The sequence below is a fragment of the Drosophila serrata genome, unplaced genomic scaffold (assembly GCF_035046125.1).
Source record: "Drosophila serrata isolate PLE 108 unplaced genomic scaffold, ASM3504612v1 contig_199, whole genome shotgun sequence".
NCBI lineage: Eukaryota > Metazoa > Arthropoda > Insecta > Diptera > Drosophilidae > Drosophila > Drosophila serrata.
The window spans coordinates 153,273-178,649 of NW_028257097.1; the positions used below are offsets into that span (position 1 = coordinate 153,273).

A 25,377-nucleotide genomic window follows, 5' to 3' on the forward strand; every position below is an offset into this window, starting at 1 on the left:
AAGAAATCAATGGCTGCGTTCAGCAGAAAAACATGATTAATGATGGATCAGTATTCAGTGATCAAGTTGTTCTGCTGTAAGCTTATGATACATTACGCCGTCTTAAAAATAAAATCTTGCATTATGATCAGTGAGCATACGCGTTCAGCAGAACAATCGAATCCTTTACTGAACAGTTATAATCAGGTGTAATAATAAAATCAATTAATTTTTGGTAAAATTTCGAACGATAACAATAGTTTCCAAACCGATTATTTTTGAGACAGCGTAATGTATCAAGAGCGTTTGGTAGAATAACTTGCTGTTCTGCTTTAAATATTATATTTACAGTCTTACTTTTAAAGTATTGCATTTTTCTTTATATCTAATGATCGTTTGTTTGGCAGCTATATGATATAGACGTGCGATTTTTATAAAATTTTGGAATGGCTATATCTCTAATTTGATGAAAATCTGTAGAAAACTGAAAAAGTTATAATTTTTAATTTTATTAATTTTTCGATCGTTCCTTTAGCAGCTATATATAGTCCGATTTTTATAAAATTTTTAACAAAATTGTAGAATAATATAAAATGGCTATATATTAAATTTGATGAAAATCTGCTGAAAATTGATAAATTGGCTAAATGACAGCTGCACTTGGTATAGTGTAACTTTTTTGTAAATGTTCTTAAATAAATAAAACATAAACTAGCAATTTACTCAAAAACTTTGAAATAATATACATATAAATAAAAAAAGGCACAATCTATTTAAATAATAATGTTGTATAAGTGGTTCTATGTCGGCTCATTAGAGAGAGTATTGTAACTTTTTATATGTTTCTCGCTTTCAGTGTGAATAGATGTATTTTAGACAGTTGAAGCGATTTTAAGCGGCTTTTACTGGATTTTTAAGACAGTATCGGCTAGCGCTTATTAATCACTATCAAGAGCGAAAATTAAATTTATTTACCCCTAGCTAAGAAATAATATGGCATTCTATTATTGCTATGAATGCCACTTAAATTGTCAATTAAAAATATAAATATCTTTTATGCATCTTGAAAAACTAAGGCGTGGGAACTGGCACAGACGCTGCACTGGTGGCCATTAGCGCATTCTTGGTAGTAGAAGACTCTTAGGGCGCTGGTGCTCGGCCGTTTCTCTTTGCAGGCACTCCTTATTCCTAACCTACAGATGTGCGTTTGTAACGTTTAGCTTAATCCTCAATTGTAAATTTTAGATGACTCATGGGATCATGGGAGTCTTGCTTTGAGAAAAAAACTTTAAACTTCTGTCTCCACTGCTGCTCATGGTCGCATTGGTGAGCTAAGTGGAGGACATCAAAAGGAGCAATGATGTCAACAAGGATGAGTCTGCCATTGTCACCTGCGCAATGACAATGAGTTTCCGTCTGTGAAATCTGTTAATTGCCGACTTATTGACGACAGCCACAGTTTTTCAGTTGGACATATCATTCACGATCCGCATTTACTGCATAGAGATTCCCGTGTTGGATCCAGCATTTATTTAATTAAAATTTGTTTTCTCTCCAATGTAAACCAAAATAAACCAGAAAGATAGCTGACTTCGGCACGCCGAAGTTTATATACCCATCTTCGATGACTAAGAATCCATACAATACAAGTTAAATATGAATGTTTATGTTAAAAAAAAAAATGAAGTCATACTTGCCTTTCATTTCATTCACATATACATATTATATTTACAGTTTTACATTCACAGATTTGCATTTTTCCTATATATCTAACGATCGTTCCTATGGGAGCTATATGATATAGTAGTCCGATTTTCATAAAATTGTACATAAAATTGTAAAGTAATATGAAATGGCTATACAACTTTGGCTATCTCAACTTTGATCCAATTCTGTTGAAAACTGAAAAAATTATAATGATTAATTGTATCTATTTCTCGATCGTTTCTATGGGAGCTATGTATATGATATAATCGTTTGATTTTCATAAAATTTGAAACAAAGACTAATATTAAATGTCTATACCTCAAATTTGATCAAATTTTGTTGAAAACTGAAAATGTTATAATTTTTAATTGTATTCATTTCTCGACCGTTCCTATGGGAGCTATATGATATGGTAGTACGATTTTCATAAAATTTTGCATTTTTTCGTTTCATTCAGATAGCTTAAAAATTGAGAGACTAGTTTGCGTAGAAACGGACAGACGGACATGGCTAGATCGACTCGGCTGTTGATCCTGATCGGAGGTGCCTCCCTTAGTGCGTTGCAAACTTCTGACTGAAATTATAATATTCTGAAAGGGTATAAAAACCACCGTTTCCATTAAAAAAGAATGCTAAATTAGAGGTAGAAAAACATTGATCATCGAACACATTTCCATATATCGATAGTATCTTTAATGGCCACTAAATAATTAAAAGCTTAAAGCTTTTCTCTTATAAAGTGTAGATTGATCTTATCTGGTTTGTCGAGAAACCTGAGCAACCAACAGAATAAAGAACTTCAGTTTAGTTAGCATACACCGTACTCAGTCACAATTACTTGAACATGAAAAACTCCGGGTAAGTCCAAGGCCAAAGTCCTATTCCATAATGCTTTAATCAACCACATCCTCTTTAGAAAGCTAAAGGGAAAGACTCTCTTTATCACTGGCGCATCTCGGGGAATCGGCAAAGCTATTGCCCTGAAGGCTGCAGCAGATGGAGCCAACATAGTCATCGCAGCCAAAACTTTTGAGCCTCATCCAAAGCTTCCTGGCACAATTTATACCGCCGCGAAGGAAAGTATGTGCGATCAACCCGCCAAGCGAGTGGAGTTTGACCTTTGTACACTTTATATTATGTTCAGTTGAATGTGCTGGAGGTCAGGCGCTGCCTTGCATTGTGGACGTGCGTGACGAACGGCAGGTGCAACAGGCTGTTGAAGCTGCTGTGGCCAAGTTCGGAGGCATTGACATTGTGGTTAACAATGCTAGTGCCATCTCAATCACAGGCACACTCGAAACTGATATGAAGCGTTACGATCTGATGCAGAACATTAACGCCAGGGGAACTTTTCTTGTGTGAGTGCTGAAACTGCCGTGTTATCTTTCAATCTGTCTCACCGCATGGGATCAAACTTTACAGATCAAAGACTTGCCTGCCATATCTGCTTCGTAGCCAAAACCCACACATATTGAACCTTGCACCACCAATGAACATGAGTGCTCGGTGGTTCGCCAATCACACAGCCTACACAATTGCTAAGTACGGAATGTCTATGTGTGTTCTGGGAATGGCAGAGGAGTTCCGTGGCCAGGGCGTAGCTGTAAACGCTCTCTGGCCACGCACTACTATTCACACGGCGGCCGTGGAAATGCTTAGTGGGTCCGAAGGAGCACTATACTCGCGAAAGCCCGAGATAATGGCCGATGCAGCATACACAATTTTATGTCGCGACTCCAGAGGCTACACAGGCAACTTTTTTGTGGACGATGAGGTTCTACTAGACGCTGGCGTTAAGGACCTGACCAAGTATGCCTGTTATCCAGAGAACATACATCTGCTGGCTACAGATGTGTTTCTAGACAGTAAAGGTCCTGTAGCCAAGTTGTAAAGTTAATCGTCCATTGATGTTTATAATATATTTGTCGTGTAAATAACATAATAACAACAATAAAGCATGTACATAATTATTAAGTGCATATTAGTTGTTTTCGATTATTAAGCTTCAACCTGATTTTAGATCTCCCCGTTGACAGTACCGAATAAAGCCAAAAACCGAAAAGTGCTTTGAAATAATTCCAAACTGTTTCTATATTTATACCCTTGCATGGTATTATAATTACATTCATAAGTTTGCAACGGTATTAAGGAGTCACCTCCGGCCATATAAATTATATAAATTCTTGATCTGCATCAACAGCCGAGTGGATTTAGCCATGTCCGTCTGTCTGTTTTGAAGCTACCTGAATGAAACAAAGTTTCAAAAGTCAGTCTTCTATATACTATAACTAACTCCTACCTACTATACCTATAACCTAACTTCGGCACGCCGAAGTTTATATACCCTTGCAGATAGAACTTCGATTTTTATTTTTTTTTGTTCAGGTTCAGTAATAACGAAGTCATGCCACCCAAGAAGTCGAGTTTGTGTCGTCGTACTCGCAATACAGAAGCAAACAGATGTAAGATTACGAATATGACTGACGAAGAACGGGCCTGCATCCGAGAGACTGAGCGGCTGAAAGAAATGCAGATGCACATCGAGGAATCAGCAGAAAGACTAGCAGATAGGCTTGAGAGAAAACGATTGAGAGTTAAGCAGTCGCGTTCTGCAGCAATCGATTTGATTCACTCTCAAAATAATGAACGCGACAGGGCAAGGGTAGCTGAAGTGCGTTTACAGCTTGCAGCAGATCAAAACCTGCAATACAATCGTCTTGCATTCAGATATAATCCAACTGTTGATTACAGCTCGAATCGCAATGTCGTTATTGGCCGGATGCATCAGGTCTGCATATACTGTCAGGCTCCTTCGATTGAATCAGACGAAATTTCGGTCCGAGGAATATATCCATTTGCGGGATGCTGTGATGAATGACCGTAATACAACCAACGTTGGTAAGCTCACGATTTTGCCGTCCTCATACATAGGTAGTCCACGCCACATGCATGAATATGGTCAAAATGCCATGGCATATGTTCGTTGCTACGGCCATCCAGACTTATTTATCACCTTCACATGCAATCCAGCTTGGGACGAGATAGTACAGCTGTTATTTCCTGGACAATCGTATAGGGATAGGCATGACATCACAGCCCGTGTTTTCAGACAAAAGTTCAAGTCACTGATGGATTTCATTGTGAAACATGGAGTTTTTGGATCTGTGCGGTGCTGGATGTATTCAGTAGAATGGCAGAAGAGAGGATTGCCGCATGCGCACATACTGATTTGGCTGTATGATAAAATTACTCCAGACGAAATCGTCGATGTTATATGCGCTGAGATTCCACGGGCCGAGGTTTATACGGATTTGCCATCAACCCATGTTCACCATGAATGGTAGACGGTAGAAGCGATATCCTCGAGCATTTACAGCCAACACCGCAACAGGGCACTATGGTCCAGCGGACCACTTTTTTTGGCCAAAATTAATAACTCTGGTAATTTAAAAGATATTGACTTGAAACTTTACCAATCGTAATTTAATACTTATAGGATGATACTGAACAAAAATTGTCCGGATCAGACAACTATATCCTATAGCTGTCATAGGAACGATACAAAAATTTTTTGAGATAAATTCATAAAACTTCGGTTACATAAAAATAATGTAATTTTAACTAAATTCACAAAATTTTATCAAAATCGGTTAACGAATTACCATAGTTGTCATTAAAAGAATCATACAAAAAATAATTAATTAATTTATACAAAATTTGGTGTTCTTTTAGGCAAATTCCAAGAAATGTGGTCAAAAGTGGCATTTCTCACTATATACAAATGAATGGACTAGGTGGGACTCACTTTGTATAGCTTTTTAAAAACAAGTTTTTAATGAAAAGTTACATAATTTTGAAGACAAAATTTAACATCAAATAACAAAAATACCAGATTAGCTTCGAACATTTTCCATTACAAAACAAGTAGTTCAAACGTTACTTATTCAATTTGAAAAAAAAAATTGGTTCAGTTCGGTTTGTTTTTTCCGAGTTTTCGTAATTTTAAAATTGCCATTTTTTACTCATTTTCACTCTACCCGTTGGCCTGCGAACAAACAGCTGACTTTAAAGGCGTCGTCCGCTAGAGTGGCGCCACCTATGAACATTTTGGGTATGCCACGTTGATGGTCACTCTATTTCTAATCCATGGAGACCAAAATCATTTTATTTGGACCACTTTCAAAAAATGGGTTTTGGCCAAGAAAAGTGGTCCGCTGGACCATAGTGCAGGGGACGATGGATATCCTCTGTATAGGAGACGGTTAACTGAAGATGGAGGGACTTCGGCAACTTTAAACATGAGAATTGGTGACATTGAGGTAGACAATCGTTGGGTGGTTCCATACTCACCACTATTGTCAAAATCATTCAAAGCGCACATCAACGTAGAATATTGCAATTCCGTGAAATCGATTAAATATAACTGCAAGTACGTGAATAAAGGCAGCGATATGGCAGTTTTTGGTGTTCAGGCAGAAAATGGTGACAGCAATGCAGTACGAGTTGTCGATGAAATCTCTCAATAACAGGCTGGAAGATACATAAGCAGCAACGAGGCTGCATGGCGAATTTTTTCGTTTCCAATTCATGAACGCTATCCAGTTATAGTTCACTTGGCAGTCAATTTGGAGAATGGTCAACGTGTCTATTTCACAGAACTAAATGTGCAAGAAAGAGTCCTGAATCCGCCTACGACAACTCTGACTGCCTTCTTCACCTTATGCCAGGAAGATGCTTTTGCCATAATCTTGATGTATTCAGAAGTGCCCTCTTAACCACAATATGCCACAGAGAAACGTGGCAGGGTACAGCTAGTTATATATATTTATGTTAAAAAACAATGAAGTAATACCTGTTTTCATTTCATTCACCTATACATATTATATTTACAGTTTTACATTCACAGATTTGCATTTTTCCTCTACATCTAACGATCGTTTGTATTTGACACAAAATTTAAGAAATGGCTTTATCATAAATTTGATGAAAATCTGTTGAAAACTGAAAAAAGCTATACTTTTTAATTGTATTAATATCTAGATCGTTCCTATGGGAGCTATAAAATGTAGTCGTCCGATTTTCATAAAATTAAAATCGAAATTCTGGACCAATACAAAATGGGTATCTTTAATTATATGACAATTAGTTGAAAACTGAAAAAATAAAGTTTTTAATTGTATTACTTTGTCAATAGTTCGAATATAGTAGTATAGTAGTATGGTATAGTAGTCCGATTTCAATAAAATTTAAAACATAATTTTACAATTATATAAAACGGCTATTTGAAGAAAATCTTTTAAAATCTGGACATTCCGCGTTAGAATTGTCTTTCAATCTTTTTTCGGTTGAAAATCTGACGTGCATTATGACCACAATAACCATGATCTGTACACAATGGCGCATAAACGATCTTTGTAAGCAGTAGAGCGATGGATTAAGGATTTCAGAGGTGATTCAAGATTATTTGGCTTGTCAAATTTCTGCAAATTCACGTCATCTTGGGAGGAATTCATCAGCAAAATTTTAAAAATCTCAATTGGATTAATAAACGAGTAATACCAGCAGCAATAAATTAGAACGTCGATAGATTGAAATCGATTATTCAATTATTATTGTGCAATGGTACGCAGTCGTCTGTCAAGATACTAATGAACAATGTAATTCAAGCAACGATCATCAAGTTAAATTCAAAGGAGAGGAAGCCCTTATCCCACGAATTTCAATAATTCTAAATGATCCTCCATTTCTATTTAAGCGAATTCAGTTTCCAGTTCGGCTGGCTTTTCCGATGACAATCAATAAATCGCAAGGCCAATAGTTGCAGGTCTGTGGGATAAGCCTTGAATATCCCTATTTTCGCATGGTCAGTTGTACGTAGAACGTTCTCGTGTTCGTTGTTTACTGTTGCTTTTGGAAAATAAATTAAATAATTTAGTTTATAATATCTTTCTCAACTGACGAATATGAAATAAATTACATAGACATTTAAATTATATGCGTCTATATTATCTCTGGGGCTATATAAAACATCAACAATTAGAGGCAAGACAAGTTCGCCGGGCCAACATGTATGTGTATAAATACTTTAAATAATTCCTGTAAGTTTTTGTGTTCATTTGATCCGATAAGGATTGGAATGCTTAATGATCCCATTTAAAAAAAATTTACAAATGTTAGTACATTTACTAAAAGCGTAATCGATGTACTTGTCGGGTTTTCATAAAATTATAAAATTCTAAAACAATAAAATATTGTTATTATTATTTTATTAATAAATTGTATTCATCCAAGTAGATGAAAGTATTAAAAACAAGAAAGGAAGCTAACTTCGGCACACCGAAGTTTATATACCCTTGCAGATAGAACTTCGATGACTTCCTGGATTCCATCCATACAATATAAAATATATATATTAATGTTAAAAAACAATGAAGTAATACCTGCTTTCATTTCGTTCACCTATACATATTATATTTTCAGTTTTACATTCACAGATTTGCATTTTTGCTCCACATCTAACGATCGTTTGTATGGCAGCTATGTGATATAGTCGTCTGATTTTCATAAAATTTGCAACAAAATTTAAGACTGATATAAAATGGCTATATCTTAAATTTAATGAAATGCTGCTGCTGCCGGCCCGTTCCGACCTATATACGAGTGAGAGTTTATAGAAGACTAACTACAAAGTTTCATTCAGATAGCTTCAAAACTGAGAGACTTGTTTGCGTAGAAACGGACAGACGGACATGGCTAGATCGACTCGGCTGTTGATCCCGATCAAGAATATATATACTTTATATTGTAGGAGGTGCCTCCTTCACTGCGTTGCAAACTTCTGACTGAAATTAATATACACTAAAAGGGTATACAAAAAAACTGAAACAATAATTTTTTTATAAGTTTACAGATTGTTTCTATTACAGTAATCATATTACTCTTTGAAACATGTAAACTTTCCTTTTTTTTTAAATTAAATTGAATTTTATAATTGTATGTTACTGTAGTGAATCAACTTAAACAATAGTGGGGGAATTTTTAAACACAGTTCTGAATACTTAAAGTTTGAGTAGCCTAGGCGTTCGGGACACGCGGAAATGAATGCATTCATATTTAGAGAGATGCCAGACCTCTAAAATTAGGTAAATAAAATAATAATAATTACTTTGTTATGGCCATTTTTGGCGCAGCTGTTTCACCCAATAAATATCGATAGAATTGATAGACCCACATAGGGGTGTTATAGGATCAGCTCAGGGATGCCACCCTGCCCCAAAAGCAGATCGGTAGCATGCACCATCTTATGGGGGAAAAGGTTCTTGACCTGGAATGGTTCGAAACTGAAACAAGGGTTCCAACCAGAAAAAAAAGGTAAGGTGAAAAGGAACCACAAGGGGATAGAGTGGTTAATTTGTTCCAAGCGGTTCACAAAGTTGGAAATTAGAAGTGAATTTTTGAAAAGAAAAGTAAAGAACTCTGTGCGCGTGCACTCAACAGTAAAAAACGTTAAGTGGTAAATTTAAAATTGTTGAAAGGCTACGGAATCACTTGGACGTGGGCGGAGGATCAGCGAGGACGGGAAGCCAGTTCGAGAAAACTCAAAAGGTGGTGAAGCCTTAATATCATGGCTCTCATTTCCAGGCTCGACCAGACCCAGTCCTCGCAGAGATAATTCTGGCCTGGTCACAAAATTGGCCAGGCCCATTTTTTTTATTGGTTCTGTTTGGTGGCCACAAATTTAAGATCTGAAAATTTAAACATAACCCCGAATCGCGGTAAAGAGCTTCGGCAGGCGTATGTGCGCCAACACCGGCATTAAATAAATACATATATATGTACATGAGAGCCGCCATTAAATAAAGAAACAAACCGAGTGGCGACACCGGGAGCTTTGCAGCTTCAGCCAAATTTTTATACCATTGCAAGGTATTATAATTTCAGTCAGAAGTTTGCAACGCTGTGAAGGAGGCACCTCCGACCTTATAAAGTATATTCTTGATCAGGATCAATAGCTGAGTCGATCTAGCCATGTCCGTCTGTCTGTTTCTACGCAAACTAGTCTCTCAGTTTTGAAGCTATCTGAACGAAACTTTGCAGTTAGTCTTCTATATACTCTCACTCGTATATATGTCGGAACGGGCCGGATCGGACGACTATATCATATAGCTGCCATAGAAATGATAGGACAATTTTTACAAAAAAAATTATAACATTTTCAGTTTTCAACAGAATTAGTGAAATTTGAGATCTAGTCATTTCATATTGTTCTACAATTTTGTGTAAAATTTTATGAAAATCGGACTACTATATTCCCTTAGGAACGATCGAGAAATTAATACAATTAAAAATAATAACATTTTCAGTTTTCAAATTATTTTCATCAAATTTGACGTATAGCCATTTTATATCAGTCTTAAATTTTGTGTCAAAGTTTATGAAAATCGAACGACTATATCATATAGGTGCCATACAAACAATCGTTAGATGTGGAGCAAAAATGAAAATCTGTGACTATAAAACTGCAAATATAATATGTAAAGGTGAATGAAATGAAAGCAGGAATTACTTCATTTTAACACAAATATATATAATTTATATTGTATGAATTCCTAGTCATAAAAGTTCTATCTGCAAGGGTATATTAACTTCGGCGAGCCGAAGTTAGCTTCCCTTCTTGTTTTTTCTTAGTTTAAGGTTAAATTTAAATGTGTTCTTTTTGTTTGATTGCGGAAAATTTTCGTTTATTTTAACTATTTATATATATATATATATATATATATATATATTTGTTACATTTTCATTGATTTTGTTAGGTCCCTACTAATGGACCTGCGTGGCATTTGGGCTGGCACCGGCTAGCTCTCTCTTCTGGCCATGGATCCCCTAACCCTGCCCGCCACACACAACAATAAATTTCGTCGATACTCGACGTTTACACAACACTATACTCCGCGCGGTTTATTTCAAACACGCGGAATCAAAAAACAACTTTATCTATAGTTCTTCACACACACATGACGGACCTGGCTTCTCCTGATGAACTGGAGGCCACATGCTCATCCCTTCCCTACCATGCAGCTGCTTGCATGAGTCCAACCTTTTTGGTTGCAACTGCCCCTGACTGAGTCACACACACACACCTACACACCCATTATCCCGGTTTACTCCCCTTTCCCCCACATTAATGTCGCTACTCCATATTCATACTTTGACTCTTCATCTTATATTTATTTTTACAAGCATTATCCTATAATTAAGTGATGTGCAGGTTAATTCGCCTGCTAAATTGCTTCTCCTTTGTGCAGATTTTTGGTCTCGATTTTTCTTACAAATTTTCTTCACTTTACTAAATTCCCTTTAAAATATTCGGATCCTTCCTACCCGTAAGAGCTCTCAAGGGGGGGTCGCAGGGAAAATATATATAGAAAGGACAAATCCTATAGACAACCAAAAATTTTGCAAAAACACCTGCACCTGACTGAAGTATATTGAATATATATGTATAAAGATGTAGAATAAATAAGTAAATAGATATAAGATACATTAATGGATAATAAATATGTGATAAATAAGGAATTGTAAAGAAATAATTAAAAAATACTAAAATCTTTGAAAAACGTAACGAATATATATATATATAAATAAATAGTTAAAACAACGAAAATATTCCGCAAACAAACACGAAAGAACACATTTAAATTTAATCTAAAACAAAAAAAAATTGGCTGAAGCTGCAAAGCTCCCGGTGTCGCCACTCTGAAGGCGTGTCGGCCGTCCTCGACGATTCTTCCTTCTTAAAATTTTTTTATATTTATAACGTCGGTATTGGCGCACAAATGCCTGCCGACTCTTTACCGCGATTCGGGGTTATATTTAATTTTTCCACGTCTTCTAGTTAGTGGCCACCAAACCGAACCAAATGAAATAGAAATGAGCCTGGCCAATTTCTTGACAGGCCGGAATTTTGTAACGGGCCAGAATTTTTGTGACAGGCCGGAATTTTGTATCGGGCCAGAATCTTGTAACGGGCCAGAAATTCGTAACGGGCCAGAATTTTGCAACGGGCCAGAATTATTCTGCGAGGACTGGGTCTGGTCGAGCCTGGAAATGAGAGCCATGATAATAGGGCTTCACCTCCGGACCACGACCACTCCCCTTTTGAGTTTTCCCGAACCGGCTTCCCGTTCTCGCTGATCCTCCGCTCACGTCCAAGCGATTTCGTGGTCTTTTCACAATCTCAAATTTACCACTCAAATTTACAAAAATTCTTTTCACTTTTCATTTAAAATTTCGCGACCCGTCTTCTCGCGTGCCTTGGAACCAATTACCCGCGCTATCTCCTTTTGGTTTCTTTTCACCTTCTCTTTTCTTTTCTGGTTGGAACCGTTGTTTCAGATCCGAACCATTCCAGGTCAAGAACCTTTTTCCTCATAAGGTGGTGCATGCTACCGATCTGCTATCGGGGCAGGGTGGCATCCCTTAGCTAATCGTATAACACCCCTTATGTGGGTCTATCAATGCTATCGATATTTAAGTGGCCATAACAATTTTAGTATTTTTTATTATTTATTTATTATTTTATCACATATTTTATCACATATTTATTACCCATTAATCCCTTGTTTATCCTATATTTATTTATTCTATATTTATATACATATTTGTATGTCCCAAATACTTCAGTCGGTGCAGCAGTGAAGTTCGGTTTTTCTGCAATTTTTGGTTATATATCGTATTTGATTTGACCGTTTATATTTCCCCTGCGACTCATGCGAGCAGCTGCATGGTAGGGAAGGGATGATCATGTGGCCTCCAGTTCATCAGGAGAAGCCAGGTCCGTTGTGTGTGTGTGAGGAACTATAGATGAAGTTGTCTTTGTTTCCGCGTGTTTGAAATAAACCGCGCGGAGTATAGTGTCGTGTAAACGTCGAGTATCGACGAAATTTATTGTTGTGTGTGGCGAGCAGGGTTAGCGTATCCATGGCCCGAAGAGAGAGCTACCCGGTGCCAGCCCAAATGCCACGCAGGTCCTTTAGTAGGGACATAACAACTTTTGTGCTCCTTATCTCTGCATCAACGCCAATACGCCAATACAACTATGTATATGTGATTCCTTGATTATTTTAAGGTAATTTAATTGTTTTTACTCTAGTTTCCTTAAACTTTGTCGCTCGACTATGCCAAATTAAACACATTTCATTTGATGACGAGATTGCCTAAAAACAGGTTCCATTTTTTCATAACCAATTATAAGCCATATATATATTCAATTAAGTCGGGTAGGTTTTATGGTTCAATTTATTTGTTTTGTGATGTATTCAAATTATCGATGTTTTTAATTCGATGATTCGAAGTTTCTTAATATCTACTTAATACATATATTTTTGTATGGATCACCTATTCAAGCTTGTTATATTTTCAGTCAATTAGCCGTAACATTTTTTTTAATAAATAAACTAAAAATAATAAATAATAAGGGTACCATAATTCATCGCTTTAACTTCGACTAAAATTCATCGGGTGGCAACTCTGGTGACAGGTCGCCATCAGCTGATTTTATCAGTAATCCGCTCAAAAATAACAACCGAATTGCTTGGTCCAAGCTATGAAATTTCTAAGCCGAAGCGCGACAAGTGCAATCCTTTTGCGCAGGCAACACCGGTGGGGCCATCGCTTTGCCTCAACATGGACGCCTTTGGCGACAGCTTTCAATGCGCCGCCTGGCCGGCGAATCAACTTCACCCGAGACGATGTGGTAAGTGCCGCAATAGAAAAAAACCCAGTCAAGAAATGAGAAAGGTAGCTCGTTATCGTTTCAGGGATTGTTTGGCATGCGGGAACTACGAAACTGTGAGGGCTTTTACTTGATGCGAGACAACGTGGAAACACGGACACAGGAGCTCATTTTAGAAGCTACCTCCGAGCAGCGAAGTCGCAAGATGGTCGACATCTTTGACGAGCTCTCAGACTCTCTGTGCAAGGTGGCAGACCTAGCTGAGTTTGTGCGGATAGCTCACCCGCAGGTCAAGTTTTCTCAGGCGGCTGAGCAGGCCTGTATTAGCATCTGCGGTGTAGTGGAGAGTCTGAACACACACCACTCCCTCTATCAGGCCCTCAACCATGTGGTCAAGCATGGAGACAAAATGCCCTGTAGTGAGGTAGACCGCCATGTAGCTTGCCTTTTTTTGTTCGACTTCGAGCAGTGCGGCATTCACCTCCCCGAGAAGGAACGCCTGCGGGTTGTTCGTCTCAATGACTACATCCTTCAGCTGGGTCAGAAATTCATGAACGGAGCAGCGCAGCCCAGTGTTCTTCCCAGAAGGCAAGTGCCGGAAGCCATCCGTAACTAGTAAGTTAATCTATTTTTCTTATAGCTTATTTTAGGCGAAATTATGTAATATTGGGGGACGAAGTAGAAAAATCGAAATGAACGCGTTTCCTGGGTCTCTGTTATTTACTTTATTTTTCCTTACCGGCAAAGTTGAGCTGACATTTAATATGTGAAGTTAAAGTCATGAACCAGAAAGACAAAACATTTTTTTTAATAGCCCCTATGATCTGAATACTTATAGTATTAATTTTGTTTGTGTTTTCGATTTATATAAATACTCAATAGGTTTTCTTTGAATTTATACGATTTAATCCTAAGATAGTCTATAGACTTTTCTTAGATAAAAACCATTTACATAACTCTTTTTTTTTTAGTTTTCCCACATCTGGCGACAACGTGATCATCACGGGACTGTGCACTAATTCAGAAAACGAACAGATGCGGGAAGCCGCCTATCGACTGTACCTGCAGCCATCCCAGAGCCAGGAGGAACTACTGCGAGATCTTTTACTTTGCCGTCATGAGCTGGCCCGCAGCTGTGGATTCGAGACCTATGCACATCGGGCTCTCAATGGCAGTACCATGGAGACACCTGAGGTGGTCCGTAAGTTTATTGATGAGCTCTCTGAGAAACTGCGTTCTCGAGCCCAAGCCGACTTTGCCATTATGACCGAAATGAAACGACGAGAGAGCGGACAAGGGAGCCCTTTGGCAGAGATCTGGGACACGCCATACTTCACCACCCAGCTAAGGCGACAATCGCTTGAAGAACAGGCCAACGAATTTCTGCCTTACTTCTCACTGGGTGGTTGCATGGAAGGGCTAGATAATCTTTTGAATGCGCTCTACGGTGTCCGTCTTGAAAACACTGATATGGAACCAGGGGAGTCCTGGCACAGCGATATCTACAAACTGGCTGTGATACATGAAAGAGAGGGACTGCTAGGCTACATATACTGCGATTTCTTCGAGCGCGCTGGCAAGCCCAACCAAGACTGCCATTTCACTATCCAAGGAGGCAAACGGTTGCCCGATGGATCCTACCAGATGCCCATAGTAGTTGTTATGCTAGGCTTGGCGCAACCTCGCTGGAGTGGACCCACGCTATTATCTCCAGCCAGGGTGGACAACCTGTTTCACGAGATGGGTCATGCCATGCATTCAATGTTGGCGCGCACCGAGCATCAGCACGTTACCGGCACGCGCTGCTCAACGGACTTTGCCGAGGTCCCCAGTGTGCTCATGGAATACTTCGCTGGTGATCCCAGAGTTTTGCGCACTTTCGCTCGCCATTTTCAGACGCATGAGCCAATTTCAGAAGATATGCTGAAGAGGCTATGCGCCTCCAAGCACCTGTTCGCAGCCAGCGAAACGCAGCTGCAGGTCTTTTACTCCGCTTTGGATCAGGAGTATCACGGAGCGGCGGCTCAACTAGGAGTCAGCACCACGGACACGTTAAGATCCGTGCAGAGCCAATACTATGGTCTGCCTTACGTTGAAAACACAGCGTGGCAACTGCGCTTCTCTCATCTAGTCGGATATGGAGCTAAATACTACGCCTACCTCGTATCGAAGACGATCGCCTCTTGGATATGGCAGACGTACTTTGAATCAAACCCGTTTAACCGGCAGTCTGGCGAAAAGTACCGGTCCGAGATTCTGGCCCACGGAGGGGCCGTGCCTAGTAGAAAGCTAGTAGCAAATTTCTTGCAGCGGGAAATGACGCCAAGCGTGCTTGCTGAGAGTCTTATAAACGAGATTGACACTGATGAGTCTAAGATTAAGGAGCTGATGGTCAGCAGAATCTAAACCTATCCGCTCTACAAAACATTTAAATTGTATATACATACATACATATGTCCATTCATAGTTCATTATACTTAATTTACTTTTAACAGTTTTATTTATATGCAAAGAATTTCATTTGGTTTAAATGACTACGCTGGTCCCAGGGCTGGCATCAGTTCCACGCCTACGAATTCCTTGGCTATTCGAACTCCCAGAAAGAACAGGCCATAGCTCTTGACAAGCATCCTTTGGAGAATTGAATACAATGGTTATATAAAGTCTTGCCGGAGGATGCTCGTCATCACTCACCATTGGAACTCATTGTTGTAAATATTACGCAAGAAGTTTAATGGATTAGATGATTTCACCATTTTTATTCAATTTTTGTTTTACTTTTGCACGAGGCTGCTTGAAATTGTCAATAAAGCGAAGGGGTCTGCCAACTCGTTTTTTTCTTATACAACTAAATGAAAATATCGGCAATTGAAAACAGCTTTTTATCGATTGAGACTATCGTTTTTTGGGTTAATCATCTCTATAATTGTTGTGCTGCACGTGCACCCACAAAATAAAAAATTATAGGCCATGGACGGTGACAGAAACGAAGACTTGAACATGGAGGTTGTGGAGCCTGAAGACGCAGAGAGTGACATGTCTGACAGTGACAGCGACGCAGAGGATGGAGACTCCAAGCAGCCCAAGGAAGTGTATCTTCCCGGCAAAAGTCTAGCTGACGATGAGGAGCTGGTATGCGACGAGAGTGCATATATTATGCTGCACCAGGCTTCTACAGGTGCACCCTGCCTGAGCTTTGACATAATTCCCGACGAACTTGGCGAGTCCCGGCAGTCTTTCCCGATAACTGCCTACATCGTGGCTGGTACGCAAGCAGCCCGCACCCATGTCAACAACCTGATCGTGATGAAAATGGGCAACATGCACAAGACGCAGGAAGACAGTGATGACGATGACGAAGAGCTGGACGACGATCAGGATGACGTTGTTGATCGCGAGGATCTTAAGAAGCCACAGATGACTTGCGCTCTTATAAAGCACCAGGGCTGTGTTAACCGAGTGCGCGCCCGCCGTCTGGGCAACACGGTATTCGCCGCGTCTTGGAGTGAGCTTGGGCGCGTTAACATTTGGAATCTGACTCAGCCCTTGCAGGCCGTAGAAGATGCTCAGTGGCTTAAAAAGTATGAACAAACAGAGACCCATCCAGTTTACTCCTTTAGCGGACATCAACAGGAAGGCTACGCCGTAGACTGGAGTCCATGTGCAGAGGGCGTTCTTGCCACTGGCGACTGTCGACGAGACATACATGTGTGGAGTCCCCTGGAGGACGGCACCTGGAAGGTAGATCAACGGCCATTGGCGGGGCATACACAGTCCGTCGAAGACCTGCAGTGGAGTCCTAATGAGCGCAGTGTTCTCGCTTCGTGTTCGGTGGACAAGACCATCCGCATCTGGGACTGTCGTGCTGCACCGCAAAAGGCCTGCATGATTACTTGTACAGACGCCCACGAGAGCGACATCAACGTAATCTCCTGGAACCGTTCTGAGCCATTCATCGCCAGTGGCGGGGACGATGGATTTCTCCATGTCTGGGATTTGCGCCAGTTTAATAGTCAGAGGCCCATTGCTACCTTTAAGCACCATACAGATCATATTACCACCGTGGAATGGTGTCCAAGCGAGGCTACAGTGTTGGCCTCGGGCGGCGATGATGACCAAATTGCATTGTGGGATCTTGCCGTCGAAAACGATCCCGACCAGGCGCAGGTACAAGCCCGAAATGAAGACGAGCTCAGCCAGCTGCCCCCGCAGCTGCTTTTCATTCATCAGGGCCAAAAGGAAATCAAGGAGCTGCACTGGCATGCTCAACTGCCTGGCGTACTGCTCTCGACAGCCAACAGTGGCTTCAACATTTTTCGCACTATCAGTGTTTAAGGCAATGCCATAATAAAAACTTAAATTCGTAAAAAATTAATTTTTGGTTTTTTTTATATGTTTTTGTGTGCGTCTAATATTTATACCCTTACAGGGTATTATAATTTAAGACAGTCAGTTAGCAACGCAGTGAAGGAGTCATCTCCGAACATATAAACTACATATATTCTTGGTCAACATCAACAGCCGAGTTGATCTAGCCATGTCCGTCTGTCTGTTTCTACGCAAACTAGTCTCTCAGTTTTGAAGCTATCTTACTGAAACTTTGCAATTAGCCTTCTATTTACTCACTCGTATATGTACAAGTCGAAATGGGCTGGATCATATCATGTAGCTGCCATAAAATCGATCGGAAAGTTAAAACAAAAAAAATTTACTTTTGAGGTTAAGCAATTTTGTATTATTCCAAACTTTCGGTTTTAATTTTATGAAAATCGGAGGTCTATATTATAAAGCTGTCAAACAAAGGATCATTAGATATAGAGAAAAACGCAAAACTGTGTGTAAATATAATATGTTTGGGTCACTGTAATGAAAGTAGGCATTACTTTATTGTTTTTTGACATAAATATATATATAATTCCTAGTGATCGAATCTCAATCTGCAAGGGTATACAAACATCGGTCGAAGCTAGCCTTCTTTTTTGTTTTTTTTTTTTTTAATTATAAGAAAATATCTATCTGTTCTGTAGAAATAAAAATAAAGTAATGCTATTTATTTGCTTCGGTTATAGTGCTTGTGTGTATATGTTGGAAAATACAGCTAATTTCGTACCAAAGTACAATCAACATTTAATAACGCAAAGGAGAAAACCCTATAACAAAAAGTTGGAAAACAAACTAAATGAAGATATTTCTTTTATTTACTGCACTTCTAAAGCTTTCTGCAAATTTAAAGATTTGTTGATCCGCCATCGTCAAATTGCAAAAGCCTGCACCATGTCTAATATAACATGGAATAATATTTACTTCTGTATACATATATGTACATACATATATTCGATTTCACACGCAAGTATTCAAGTATTCGCTTTATTAATTGCCTTCAATATCTGTGAATTTGCAAAAAATCTTTTGATAATTTTTAATATATAAATAATTATAGCAAGATATCACGTTTTCATAATTATTATTGTTTTGTATATTTTATTATTTTATAAAGCTAATACCGTCAACCGCTAATAGCTATACGACAAATGCATTAATTGTTTACCAGAAATATTCTGAGAAAAAAATAAACTTGATGAAAAGTTGTAAAGTTTTACGACAATCTGTAATAAAATATATTTTAATTATATAATAATTTTCATCACAAAATGTTTGCAGTTAAATCATCAATGATGCTAGAAGCCCAAAAAATGTACACAATTTTTATTAAATTATTGTACAAAACTTCTCGAATGTGGTCTGATTGGACATAAAATCAGTTCATTTGTCTACCTTTTAATTGTTTTTAATTTAACTTAAAAAGAAACTTCGGCACGCCAAAGTTTATATACCCTTGCAGATAGAACTATGATATCTAGGAATCAATACAATATAAATTATATATATTTAATTTAAAAAATAGTGATGTAGTACCTGTTTTTATTTCATTCACCTATACATATTATATTTACAGTTTTACTTTCATAGATTTCATTATTCCTCTACATCTAACGATCGTTTGTATGGCATCTATATGATAAAGTCGTCAGATTTTCATAAAATTTGACAAAATATTGTAGAATAATATAAAATGGCTATATCTCAAATTTGATGAAAATCTGTAGAAAACTTAAATTGTTAAACATTTTTTTGTAAAAATTTTCCAATCATTCTTATGGCAGCTATATGATATAGTCCACCGATCCGACCCGTTCCGATATATATACGAGTGAGAGTATATAGAAGACTAACTGTAATGTTTGGTTCAGATAGCTCAGAAACTGGAAACTAGAATATAGAGAGAGTATATAAAAGACTAACTACAAAATTTTATTCAGATAGCTTAAAAACTGAGAGACTAGTTTGCGTAGAAACGGACAGACGGACATGCCTAGATCGACTCGGCTGTTGATATATGTATATATATATGGTTGGAGGTGCCTCCTTCACAGCGTTGCAAACTTCTGACTGAAATTGTAATACCCTGCAAGGGTATAATAAATGGTTTAACAAACTAACGGTTATTGGTCCTTAAATACTTCTAAAAATAAAAAACGCTGTTTTATGACAAACGCAAGAAATAGAGTTAGCGTAGCCCCAACGCCCCCACTTCTAGCTATTAGTATGATATCAATAGGTAACTCACATTAGTGAGTTAAAACCCGCACTCAATGTCAAATGTAAAGTCGGTATCGCTTTTTCGGTAAAGGAAACAGCTTCTTAATAATTGTAAACTTAAGAAAATAATAAACACAGTTGACCTGTAACCAAACATTTAGCCCCAACCCCATTGCTCTAAACCAGCCCTGGACGCCATGCCCTTAGCGCATTCAGATGACTTTGACATCTCTTATCTCTGAGTTTGATAAACGCTTCGTTTAATCCCTCGGTGGAAATAATGCTGTCGTGGAGACGAATGAAATACAACCCGCCATTTCGTGGCAATGATCTATTCCTCAGCAGTGTTCACAAATGCCTCCAAAAGGCACAGTTCGCCAGCATGGAAAACTCAAAAGTCGGTGAAGTACTTCTGAAACGGTCATTGAGTTTTGTAGAGGCACCGCTAATGGCGCACAAAAACGTAAAGGTAACGGGCAAGTTTGTTTAAAATAACTGTCCCATCCTTCAACTGCACGCAACTTTCAGAACGAGCAACCCCAATGGAGCTGGTCTCTAAGGTGGGCTGCCATTGGATCCTCCCTTGGTGCCGCCGTTCCTGTTGGATACTGCACGGGAGTGATGAATAGTCCCGCCGAAGTGGGTACAGTTTAAATTTGACATAGACACATAAATTTCCACTTATATGTACATTCAGATCATGCGGTCCTGGTGTAACGACACTCTTATTTCACGCTACAATCTCCACTTGGGTGAGTCCAGTTTAGAGCTGCTGTGGTCGGTTGCCGTCTCAATCTTCCTTGTGGGTGGAGCGATTGGTTCAGTGACGGGCGCCACCATGGCCAACAGGTTTGGACGTCGAGGCTGCTTCCAAATCTGTGGCATTCTTCTAGCCTTGGGAGCGATTTGCTTCTATACGTGTCGACTTGGCTCTGTAGAGCTTCTGCTGTTGGGTCGACTGCTGGTTGGACTGGCCGGCGGCCTCCTCACCGCCTTCATGCCAATGTGGCACAGCGAGATCGCAGCGCTTTCCCAAAGAAGCACCCTGGCACCGCTCTGTCCGATGGGCCTGACGCTTGGTGTGGTGGTGGCACAGATTTGCAGTCTTCGGTCAGTGCTTGGAGGACCCGAGCTGTGGCACTTCGGCTTGTCGTTCTACGGTGTCCTCGTAATAGCTTGTTATGCACCACTCAGATGGTATCAGGAAAGCCCCAAGTGGTTGTACATCGTAAAGGGGCGTAAAGAGGAAGCTCGCCACGCACTTCAACTGCTTAGGGGTTATTCGATTGATAGTGCGGCGTTGCAGGCAGAGCTGGACGAAATGGAACTGGAAGCAGCTTCCAAGGTTGCTGCTAGCGGATTTGTGGAGGTGTTGCGAAATTCCCAATTGCGGCTACCCCTTATCATCGTGTGCGCGTTTTTGGGCGGTCAGCAACTGTCGGGCATAAATGCAGTAAGTATGGAAAAATCCTTTAGCCTTGAAACGTGACATATGAACTCCGTTTATCGTTGCAGATATTCTACTACTCCGTCTCCATTTTCCGTAAGGCGGGTCTCTCGCCAAAGGCATCTGAATGGGCGAACTTAGGGGCGGGGTCCCTTAACTTAGCCACCTCGATGTTGGGCCCAGTTTTGCTTGAACGGCTCAATAGGAGACCCTTGATGTTGTTTTCCACCTTTTTTTGCGCAGTTTTTCTTTTTATGCTCGCCATGATGCTCTACTTTATTGTAAGTAGACATATGTATACAAGGTCCTTAATACTGAGTATAATGCGTTGGCCTTTCAGGAGAGCTTCAGCTGGTTTGCCATGGGCTGCATTGGATGTATATTCCTTTACATATTCTTCTTTCAGTTTGGCCTTGGACCAATGCCCTTTTTCATTGGAGCAGGTTCGTATTATGTTTTATAGATTATATTCAGTGAAACCGTGCCAACCTCATTTACTTTAAACTTGACCAGAACTATTCCAGCTCTCTTCCCGTCCCATCGCCATGTCTATAGGAAGCGTCGTCTACTGGATGTGTAACTTTATTATCGGAATGGCATTCCCCACTTTGCAAAAAGCTTGGGGCGGCTTGGTATTTCTACCGTTCTCTCTTATCTGTTGGCTACTCTTCGGTCTAACAAAACAGTACTTGCCGGAAACACGGGGTCGTGACCCATCTGAGGTGGCTCCGCTTGTCGCTGCCGGCTTTAAGTCAAAGGTGCTGAACAACAACCAGATTGTGAGGCAATGCTAAAATAATTCTAATAAATTATTTTGCCTCAGAAGAAGAAATCTGTTTGTTTAGCCGTTGATAAATTATCTCCGTCTGGGTAGTTTGGTGTGTTTTAAGTGCGAATTGCCCATCAAATGTAACTATTTATGAACCAAAGAAAAAGGTTGGTTGAAAAGAAATGGATCTGATAATGTGTCGAACTCCTTTATCAAATATACCCGGGTGCCCAGTACCGTGTATGTAGTGTGTCGTGTGCAATGATTTGTTTTTGTCACCTTCATAAGCAGCATTTTACCCTATCAGCATTAGATATTTGTCAGGAACTTTATAATTGTAGCAGAATCCGTTGCAACCCGAAGCTCGAAATTTTTTCTTATATGCGCCTTTGACATCTTATAATTTTTGAGCGAAATAATCCGATACTCGATACGCTTGATGTCGATTACACACAAATAAAACAAGACTGCAGCGCTTTAAAAAATTTTTCGAAGACCAAAGTTAGATATGAAAGCTATGTCACATAATTACAAATTATAAATTGGATCGAAAATTAAAAACAACAAAATAATGATAACAGACAACATGAAGTTAGGACATTTGATGTCCAAATAAAGGACAAATTAGCAACACTGTCCAGTACTGATATCCATAGAGAAGATGTCTTCAAGCGGACGGCATGCGAAACAAGTCCCATATTACATATAACGTTTACATATTGATATATATTTTCTTTAATCGCGTAAATTATGTAGTATAACACTGCCTCATTTATTAGAGACTTGAGAGCTACACAGGGTTTTACACAAGTGCAAGACGACTATACGGCACTTTTAATGCATTGACAATGCATTAGCCGCAAAAATGGATAGATCTATATAAAACTAGCTGTACCCTGCCACGTTTCTCTGTGGCATATTGTGGTTAAGAGGGCACTTCTGAATACATCAATGTTCCGGCAAAATCATCTTCCTGGCATAAGGTGAAGAAGGCAGTCAGAGTTGTCGCTGGCGGATTCAGGACTCTTTCTTGCACATTTCTTTCTGTGAAATAGATACGTTGACCATTCTCCAAATGGACTGCCAAGTGAACTAAAGCTGGATAGCGTTCATGAATGGGGAACGAACAAATTCTCCATGCAGCCTCGTTGCTGCTTATGTATCTTCCAGCCTGGTATTGAGATATTTCATCGACAACTCGTATTGCATTGCTGTCCCCATTTTCTGCCTGAACACCAAAAACTGGCATATCGCTGCCTTTATTCACGTACTTGCAGATATATTTAATCGATTTCACGGAATTGCAATATTCTACGTTGATGTGCGCTTTGTATGATTTTGACAATAGTGGTGAGTATGGAACCACCCAACGATTGTCTACCTCAATATCACCAATTCTCATGTTTAAAGTGCCGAAGTCCCTCCATCTTCAGTTGACCGTCTCCTATACAGAGGATATCCATCGTCCCCTGTTACGGTGTTGGCTGTAAATGCTCGAGGATATCGCTTGGAACACTTCCCGTCTACCATGCATGGTGAACTTCGGTTGAGGGTACCACATGGGCCATGGATCATGTTCTTGATGACAACTGCATGTAAATCTGTATCAACCTCTGCCCGTGGAATCTCAGCGCATATCACATTGTCAATTTCGTCTGGAGTAATTTTATCATACAGCCAAATCAGTATGTGCGCATGCGGCAATCCTCTCTTCTGCCATTCTACTGAATACATCCAGCACCGCTCAGATCCCAAAACTCCATGTTTCACAATGAAATCCATCAGTGACTTGAGCTTTTGTCTAAAAACACGGGCTGTGATGTCATGCCTATCCCTATATGATTGTCCAGGAAATAACAGCTGAACTATCTCGTCCCAAGCTGGATTGCATGTGAAGGTGATAAATAAGTCTGGACGGCCGTAGCAACGAACATATGCCTGGGCATCTTGAGCATATTCATGCATGTGGCTCGGACTACCTATGTATGAGGATGGCAAAATCGTGAGCTTTCCAACGTTGGTTGTATTACGGTCATTCATCACAGCATCCCGCAAATGGATATATTCCTCGGACCGAAGTTTCTTCTGATTCAATCGGAGGAACAGCAAACGTTGTTTCAATTTTTGCATACATATCGACAATGTACTGATGAAACAACTGACGACATTTCAATATATGATTGCAATCGGTCCTCCGAACCATTAACCTGTATGAGTAAAAGTTCATCGCGCAGCCGCGTCTCTCGGATGGAGGCCCGTTCTTCGTCAGTCATATTCGTAATCTTACGTCTTTTTGCTTCTGTATTGCGAATACGACGACCCAATCTCGACTTCTTTGGTGGCATGACTTCGTTTCTTACTGAACCTGAACAAAAAATAAAATTTGTATCTCCAATTTCTTCTTTCAATATGTTTTTAATGTTTGACAGGAAATGCTTTGATTTGCTTGTAGAGGGCGCAGTAGTAGGGGCACGGGGAAACGCTAAAAAAATAGATATATTCGCAACCGCAGATAAGCTATCAACATCAAAAGTAGTCAATAACCGAGCTGGAACCTCAACGCATCTTCTCTAAAAATTTGGGCATAAACGGTTCAGAACTTTTCAAGTTTCTTCTTTCAATATGTTTTGAATGTTTGACAGGAAATGCTTTGATTCAGCTGGCTGCCTGTAGATGGCGCAGCAGTAGGGGCACTTGGAAACGCTAAAAAAATAGATATATTCCCCACCGCAGATAAGCTATCAACATCAAAAGTAGTCAATAACCGAGCTGGAACCTCAACGCATGTTGTGTAAAAATTTGGGCTTAAACGGTTCAGAACTTTTCGAGTCTATGAAGGATGTAGACACGAACAGAGCATTTTTATATATATAGAAGATATATTAGAACCGATAACAATATAGTGCTCCAATTATGTAATAATCTTAATCTTATCTTGGGTTGATTGGGTTAAAGGGACGCTTTCCCTGGCCATTGCATTGCTTGTAAGACTACGGAAAACAATTAATAAAGTGGCTTAAAAACCCATGAAAAGCTAATTGAGTTAAAGTAATATTTTAAATACTTTGTGTAAATGAAAATCCATCTAAATATGCCAAGAAGAACCTCTTATAAATTTCAGTGACCCTCGCATACTTTTGG

The 25,377-nt window shown here is 39.4% G+C and overlaps 5 protein-coding genes across 6 annotated transcripts; 4 read left to right on the forward strand and 1 right to left on the reverse strand.

Moving 5' to 3' along the window:
- The first annotated feature begins 1,154 nt into the window (after positions 1 to 1,154).
- Positions 1,155 to 3,665, forward strand: LOC110189545 (hydroxysteroid dehydrogenase-like protein 2). Its single transcript, XM_020959677.2, has 4 exons — positions 1,155 to 2,544; positions 2,603 to 2,766; positions 2,831 to 3,044; positions 3,109 to 3,665. The coding sequence occupies exons 1-4, from the start codon at positions 2,531 to 2,533 to the stop codon at positions 3,575 to 3,577; spliced, it is 861 nt and encodes a 286-aa protein (XP_020815336.1). The 5' UTR covers positions 1,155 to 2,530; the 3' UTR covers positions 3,578 to 3,665.
- Positions 3,666 to 13,172: 9,507 nt separating this feature from the next.
- LOC110189357 (mitochondrial intermediate peptidase) lies at positions 13,173 to 15,912 on the forward strand. 2 transcript variants are annotated; one of them, XM_020959399.2, is made up of 3 exons: positions 13,173 to 13,441; positions 13,506 to 14,035; positions 14,392 to 15,912. In XM_020959399.2, the coding sequence occupies exons 1-3, from the start codon at positions 13,292 to 13,294 to the stop codon at positions 15,824 to 15,826; spliced, it is 2,115 nt and encodes a 704-aa protein (XP_020815058.1). In that variant the 5' UTR covers positions 13,173 to 13,291; the 3' UTR covers positions 15,827 to 15,912. The 2 variants fall into 2 exon arrangements, with proteins under 2 accessions (XP_020815058.1, XP_086685505.1); XM_086829379.1 differs by having other exon boundaries at positions 13,205 to 13,441; positions 13,490 to 14,035.
- LOC110189358 (uncharacterized) lies at positions 15,902 to 16,233 on the reverse strand. The gene is made up of 2 exons (XM_020959400.2): positions 16,115 to 16,233; positions 15,902 to 16,051 (listed from the first exon to the last, which is right to left on the reverse strand). Exons 1-2 carry the CDS (start codon positions 16,174 to 16,176, stop codon positions 15,955 to 15,957), a joined length of 159 nt encoding a protein of 52 aa, XP_020815059.1. The 5' UTR covers positions 16,177 to 16,233; the 3' UTR covers positions 15,902 to 15,954.
- A 55-nt stretch (positions 16,234 to 16,288) lies between these two features.
- l(2)09851 (WD repeat-containing protein 1 l(2)09851) lies at positions 16,289 to 17,795 on the forward strand. The gene has a single exon (XM_020959571.2). The coding sequence runs from the start codon at positions 16,391 to 16,393 to the stop codon at positions 17,753 to 17,755; it is 1,365 nt and encodes a 454-aa protein (XP_020815230.2). The 5' UTR covers positions 16,289 to 16,390; the 3' UTR covers positions 17,756 to 17,795.
- A 2,560-nt stretch (positions 17,796 to 20,355) lies between these two features.
- On the forward strand, positions 20,356 to 22,299 carry LOC110189463 (solute carrier family 2, facilitated glucose transporter member 1). Its single transcript, XM_020959539.2, has 6 exons — positions 20,356 to 20,489; positions 20,549 to 20,659; positions 20,718 to 21,473; positions 21,536 to 21,748; positions 21,808 to 21,910; positions 21,981 to 22,299. Exons 1-6 carry the CDS (start codon positions 20,403 to 20,405, stop codon positions 22,259 to 22,261), a joined length of 1,551 nt encoding a protein of 516 aa, XP_020815198.2. The 5' UTR covers positions 20,356 to 20,402; the 3' UTR covers positions 22,262 to 22,299.
- The last annotated feature ends 3,078 nt before the right edge of the window (positions 22,300 to 25,377 follow it).